The sequence below is a fragment of the Condylura cristata genome, unplaced genomic scaffold (assembly GCF_000260355.1).
Source record: "Condylura cristata isolate star-nosed mole 26May11 unplaced genomic scaffold, ConCri1.0 scaffold00013, whole genome shotgun sequence".
Classification (NCBI taxonomy): Eukaryota; Metazoa; Chordata; class Mammalia; order Eulipotyphla; family Talpidae; genus Condylura; species Condylura cristata.
The window spans coordinates 1,081,421-1,088,211 of NW_004567114.1; the positions used below are offsets into that span (position 1 = coordinate 1,081,421).

The following is a 6,791-nucleotide window of genomic DNA, read 5'->3' on the forward strand; positions in this document are numbered from 1 at the left end:
GGCCGCTGGCTCCCCCACGGAGGGCACAGCGCCACAGGGCGGCACCTGGGCACCCAGGGCGGCAGCACGCAGGCCGAGCAGCGCTGCCCAGCGCCCACCCTGGGCATGCCGAGTGCTGCTCTCCTCGTCAGACCGCTGGCTCCACACAGAGGCCCGGGCCTGGCCGCTCACCGGCTGAGCCTACAGCCCACTTCTCACCGTCTGCGGCAGCGGCTGACGACCTTCCTGCGGCCGGGAGCAGCCCCGGGCTGCGCTGGCCGCCACCCCAGAATCTCGGGGAAGGCCAAAGCTGCTCCTGCTAACAGGCGGACGGCCAGCTCACCTCCTCCTCTCTGGCCCTGAATGCAGGCGTGAGGCCTGCAGATGTCTCCTGGAGCTTCCACTGAGAACAGCTGAGGACAACAGAGGCAGGAACCAGGCAGCGCCAGCTCTGCAGAGTGAACAGGCCAGGCCGCGGCCACGCTGGGACAGCCAGCTCTCCGGGAGGACGAATCCCGATTATCTAAGCTCTCGGTGACCAGGTTTTCTGGTGACCACGTTCGTGACAGATCAGCAGACACGAGGCTCCGGAGGGACATACCCACCATGGCCACCCTCGACCCACTCTCTGTGTCTGACGTACCCCCCCAGGTACCACACAGGGGCTGGCAGGCAGAAGGGTCCTTGCGAGCTGGCAGCCTCACTGACGTGGGAATGGCTGAGGCCAGGACCGCATAAGGCAACCCCACCCCCACCCCAGCACTGCAACTTGGAGCTTGGAGGCTGCCTGCAATAAAAAACTGCTGCTCTTGGGCCCTCCCAGGGGGTGCAGGACTTAGAACGCAGCACTGTGAAGCTGTCCGCAGCCGCTGCAGTGCAAGTTCAACCCCTGGCCAGGGAGTGACCACAGGGCGCGGCAGACCCCTCCTGTCCCCCGCTGCTCCCTTAGCAGAGCAGAGGTTTCAATCAGTGCACCTGCTCTGCTCCCCACTCTGTCTCTGGTGAATCCGTTCACCGGCCCTGCGTCTCTGGCCTGTACCCCAGTTCTTGTACGGATAAATAAGTGTAAAAAAAAAAAAAAATCTTGAAAAAAACTGCTGCTCTTGATCCTCGTATTGAAAACCAGAGAATCTTTCATCCATCGTGCCAGAGAATGAGTAACAGCTCTGTGGAAAGGGCCTCTTTTCCCTTTCTGCAACACAGTGGCTTCGCCCAGCAGGCTGCAGGGACTTAGCAGAGTGCATCTGAGGCCCCTGGGAAGGAGACCAGAAGGCAGCGCGCGGCCCTAATCAGAGCTCGTCCGCGCTTCAGAAGAGCTGAAACTGCTCTCGCCGCAGCTCCCCGCCCTGGAGATCAGGCGGGCCAGGATGAAGCTCCTCTCTGGAAAAAGGCCAGATGGTGAAGCGACTCTCCCACAGCGGGGTGCGACTGGGCCAGCGAAGCGCTTCCGCAGGCCCCGTCTCGGGCCGCGGCCGCCTCGCCGGAGGCCCCACTCGCCGCCAGGTCGCAGGCGGCCCCCCCCAGCCCCCCCGGCAAGCACTGAGAGCGGCACGAAGGAGCAGCGCACGAAAGGCCCATCGCCCGGCCAGCGTCCTTGCACGGGCGGGCGGCACGTGAGAGCACGAGCGGTCACTGGGCAAAAGCAGAGCCCAGCGGCACGCTTTCCCTAAGCCCACCAAAAAGCACCAGAGTAAAGGAGTAGCTAACACTGACCCGACATACAAACAGCCTCCCCAAGCACCGGCAGACCTCGGGCCCAGCGGAGGGACAGGTGGCGGGGTGCCCCAGCGTCAAGGCGGGCCGTCTGCCCCGCTCCATACGGAGCGGCACGGCCTCCCTCCAAGCGCTACGGAAATCGTGCCTGAGTGCGTGCGAGTTTGATGCGGAAAGAGAAAGGGTCTGAGCAGAGACGCGGGTCTGCGCGCTGAGCCAGCAGGGCTGGACAGCCGCGGGCTCCCGCTGGAGGAGCTGGGGCCCCAGAGAACACGCCGGGGCGCGGTCGCCTCCCAGGCACCAGCGTGGGGGGTGGGGGGGCAGGCTCTGGGGCCAGCAGACGCAGTCTCGCGCCACACGAAGGAATCGGCCAGGCAGACACGACCCCAGTCCAGCACACACAGAGCTGCCGGACTCCTCACGGGCGAGACCTTCACGCATCCCACGCGGGCTCTTAGGCAGGCGACCGGGCGAGGGGAGGGGGCCCGCGCACAGCACGTCCGTCCAGGAAGGCAGGCGTTCCGCTGAGCACAGGCGGGCGACGCCGCCGCACCAACAGTGACCCAACCCCAAGGCCGCTGCTGCCAGCCAGGAGGGCTGTGGGGCCGCAGCAGCCACTCGGTGGCCACGCGGGAAGCGCGCGGCAGGCCCACGTGCGCGGCCCAGGGGAGGCCATCCGAATGCGGCCGCAGGGTGCTGGCCACACGGTGAGGGGGACTCGCTGTGGGCCCTCACTACTCGGCGGGCCTCACGTGCTGGACAGAACTAGCCACAAAGGAGCCACCGCACAAGGCTGTTCACAGAAACCCAGGTGGCTTTGAACAAGCCACGTGACGTGACAGCCAGGCCCAGGCCGCCAAGGGGGAGGCGGGCAGGGGCGTGGCAGCGGGCGCCCACAAACTCGGCTCCCCACACCAGCGCTCCTGCCCTCACACAGCGAACACTCCCACTCTACAGACAATTCAAGGGGGGCGGGAGGGGGAAGTCGACGGACCAGAACCCAAATCTTGCAGCCAACTCCACAACGCCCAGGCGGACACAGCCCAGTGAGGCCGTCCCCGCTGGGAGTGACCACAGGGCGCCCCAGACCACTCTGGTCTCCCCGCTGCTCCCTCAGCTGTGGGCTTCCATGGATCCGCCTGTCCTGCTCCCCACTCTGTCTCTGGAGAGTCCTCTCAGCCCCGCACCTCTGGCCTGTACCCCAGCTCTTGTACACATAAGAGTAAATAAACCACCTCGAAAAAAACAGAAACAAAATGCCCTTTTGCGGTTTGTGGAAACACACGCCCAGTGTCCGGGAAATGGGGCGTCCCCACCCACCGCTCTTCCACCCCCCAGGCCCCCCGCTAACCCGCGACACGGCTGAGGGTACCTGGCGCTTGATGGAAACCAGCTCCATGTCCAGGTGTCGCAGCACCGTGGTGGCCGCCGTGGCGTTGGCAGAAACGGCCTCCACGTCCCCCTGAGACAGGAACATCCCTCTCGGGGGCTTCCTCTTGGCTCTGGTCTTCGCCTGTGCGCTGTGCTTCTCCTTCTTGATCTGAGGAGCTGCCTCAGTGGGGGGCACCTGCGTGGTACATTTATCAGATGATAAATGAAACTAAAAAAATTAAAATGCCCAACAGGGCCTCCCTGGGGGCCCAGGGCTCAGCCTCAGGCCAGCACCACCATGGCCCCAGGGCTATCCCCGCCGGGGGGTTCCCTCAGGGCGCAGCTGCCCCGTCCTGTCCCCGCTGCCCCTCAGCAGTGGGTTTCAGTGGATCTGCCTGCTCTGCCCCCACTCTGCCTCTGGGGTGTCCTCCCACCCCCAGAACCTGCGGCCTAACCGGCTCTGCCAAAGCCGCGTCGCCAGCTGCAGAGCGCAGCGGGCAGCTAACGGCAGGACACCCGCTAGCCGACTCGGGGAGACACCCAAGTGGGCTCCATTCCTTCCCGTGCAGACGGCCCCGTTCTAGCTCCGAGACTGACACGACGCATTCACCTGCCTGCCGTGACTGGGGCGTCTGCACTCTCTTCCCACGAGCTGCTGAACAAACAGCTGTTTCACCCTAACGGGCCTTAACCAGAGACCAGCGCAAGGGAGAACGGCTCGCACGTGCATAAACGATGCGGTCGGGTCCTTCGGGGGGTCGCGCGAGCCCGTAAAGACACTGCCTTCAGCATGGAGTTATGACTGGGGTGACATGACGTGTGGGTTGGCTGAGTAACTTCAAGCCCTGTGTGCTGCACCCTAAAACGCAAGGCTGCCACCGCTCCTGAAGTGCTGGCCCCACAGCAGCGGGGCGCAGGGCGGGCTGGCCGGGGGGCCCTGGCCCTGTGGAGAGCACGAACACGGCTGACAGGGAGCCCCCGCCCGCCGCGGGGAGACACAGCGACGGACGCGCCGGCGGGCGGCCGGTCCAGCCCTGGGCGCCTGTGCTGCCCGCCCCGGCCATGTATCTGTTTGGGCGACATTTCAGTGGGCGAAGAAAATGTCATTTAGCCATTTAGTTTTAATCAGAAAGATTCCATATAAAGGATTACAGAAATTAATATAAAGCCCAGTCTCCTCCCCTTCACTGAAAAGGTGCTCTTCGAAGAACCTGACAGATAAAAACTCACCAAAACAAAGCTTACTAAAAATCCAAGTGTGACCCAGGTTCCCAAACCCCCTAAGGCAGCCGACTCTTCTGGCCCTGGAAGTCGCTGCCATCCAGCACTCCCTAGCTCCCAGTGTGGTGACTGGCACCGACAGGGGTCTGCAGCATGTTCACAGAACACCTGACCCGCAAGGGGACTGTCGGGCTGTGCAGTACACGGACGCAGGCGCCGACCCACGGCCCCGTGCCCACCGTGCGGAGCCCACCTGGTCCGTGAGGCGCGGGTCAGGGTGGAGCCTCAAGGCAGAGGGACGTCTGGGCACCTGCGCTCTGCCACACCTAAGACGGCAAGGCAGGTGGGTGTTCTCTACTTTCGGCCCCTCTGAGACAGAGGCCAGGAAGGGCTGGGGAAGCCCGCGTGAGCACGCCCGGGGCGTCGGCACAGACTGGGCCTCCAAGCAGCACTGAGGGTGGAGGAGCGCCGGTGGGCTCAGCAGCGCCCAGGGCCACCCCGAGGGGCCAGTGCAGGTGAGGCTGGCTGGGGTGGTGGGTGTGGCGTCCTAGGTGTCCCCGGAGGGGCCTGAGGCTCCCACACAGGAGTCACTAGTTTGCGTGAGTGGGCAAGATGAGCTGAGACGGCCACCCCCGTTTCAAGAGCTAAGAGCACCCACACCCCCACCGTTCTCAGCAGACGATTCACAACAAACAAATGTCCCTCACAGACAGCCATGGGCAACCGCAGAGACACTGGCCCCTTAAAACCAAAGCCCCGACACACCAGGTGACTTTCGAGGCGGGTGAGGCCAACGTTCCCGGCAGAGCAGCCGCCCACGGGCTCCTCGGCGCCAGGATGGACACCGGCCCTCGCTCGGGTCTGGCGCCCGCTGCTCGAGCCCCGTCCGGCTGAGACAGCCTCCATTCCCGCCCCCGGCCGCCCTGCGCTGGGCCGACATCCCGCGAGTGCTGTTTCAAGGCCGGCTCGTGGCACCGGACACGGCACTCAACACGGTAAGCAGGTGAGCAAAGCAGCGTTTCACGCAAGGAAATGCATTTGCCTAAACACTAGGGAAAATACCTCCTTTTTGCTTTCCTTGCTCTGATCGACCTCAATGTCAATGGTGTTATTTCCATTTGTGTCTTCCAGTTCATCCTCACTGGAAGACAAGAACAGGTTACTCGGTACTGATTCTTTTTAATACACAAGTATAAGCAATAAAATACCTCAACGACAGATGTTAGAGATAACCAGTACTTGTTTTCACAATGCTGAGATAAAAACAACTTTACAATGAAAATAAAGACTCTAATTCTTTCCATCTAAATGATAAAAATACCACACAAGTAGGTTTCGGACTCCCAACCCCAGTCTGGAACACGGCTGCCCTGTGCTTGTGAGGTGTCTTCTCGCCACTCAACTGAGGCACCGTCAGCCCACTGCTCTCACGTCCCTGTAACTGCCGGGGGAGGGCGGGACAGGAGCCCCGGCGCAGCCCGGGAGGGCTGGGGCTGGGCTCGCGGGCTCGGGCCCGCTTGTGGCCTGTAACTGGCATTTTAAATCAAGTTCATTTTAGAATACTTACCCTGTGTGGCACCTCAAAGATTTCTGTCTATATCTGCCCACATAATATTTTGAGACAAAAACAAAGGCCAAGCTGTGGCAGGTGGACCCATACACAACAAGGAAGCGGCCCAGGGCTGCGCCGCCCGAGGCCCACCCCAGGGCCACCCTCCCCTGGGGTGCAGGTGCTGCCAGGAGAAGCTGCAGAGAGGGGACGGCCTGGGCTGAGGGTGGCCGGCCGCCTGCCCTCCCAGGGCCTACCGCCCCACTGCAGCCCTCTCTGCTTAGACTCGCCACCCCAGTGGGGCGGAGGCTGCGAGCAACAGCCAGCTGTGTCAGGGGCGCCCCAGGGTGGTGGCAGCCCGAGAGGGTTTTCAGCCTCTGAGCCGGAGTCTGGGCTCTCCAGTGGCATGCACCACCCCAGTCTGCCCCCGGGACCTCGCTTTCATTCGAAATCAAACAATGTTCCTCTGATATAGGGCCACAGAGATCATATAGTTTATCTTCCTTCATTTTACAGTTTAAAAATTAATGTGGGGCCCTCCCCGGCGGCCCAGTGGGTGGAAGTGCAGCACTGCAGGCTGGCAGTGGCCGCATCGGTGCCAGTTCGATCCCTGGCCGCAGAGGTGACACACAGGGAGGGCACAGCAGACCTCTCCTGTCCACTGTGCCCCTCAGCAGTGTATCAGCTTCCTTAATCTGCCTGTTCTGCTCCCCACTCTGATGAGTCCTCTCACTGCCCCTGCGCCTCTGGCCTGTACCCCAGTTCTGTATGCACAAATAAATAAATCATTAAAAAGTGATAAACAGGCCCTCCGTGGTGGCGCAGCGGGTTAAAGCACAGCACTGAGAATCTAAAGCCGCTTCTGCATGAGTTCAATTCCCGCCTGCCCTGGAGGTGACCACATGGCGTGGCAGACCTCTCCTGACCCGCCCGCTGCTCCCCTCAGCAGTGGACTTCG

General features: G+C 62.5%; 1 protein-coding gene across 1 annotated transcript in view; it reads right to left on the minus strand.

Annotated features, from left to right (window-relative positions):
* The window catches only part of RCOR1 (REST corepressor 1), a 22,089-nt gene that overhangs the window by 4,471 nt on the left and 10,827 nt on the right, over nt 1-6,791 (minus strand). The window contains exons 6-7 of the mRNA XM_004682000.2: nt 5,347-5,425; nt 3,065-3,259 (exon numbers count right to left, since the gene is read on the minus strand). Coding sequence (XP_004682057.1) covers nt 3,065-3,259; nt 5,347-5,425 — 274 coding nt within the window. The remainder of the gene's footprint in view (nt 1-3,064; nt 3,260-5,346; nt 5,426-6,791) is intronic.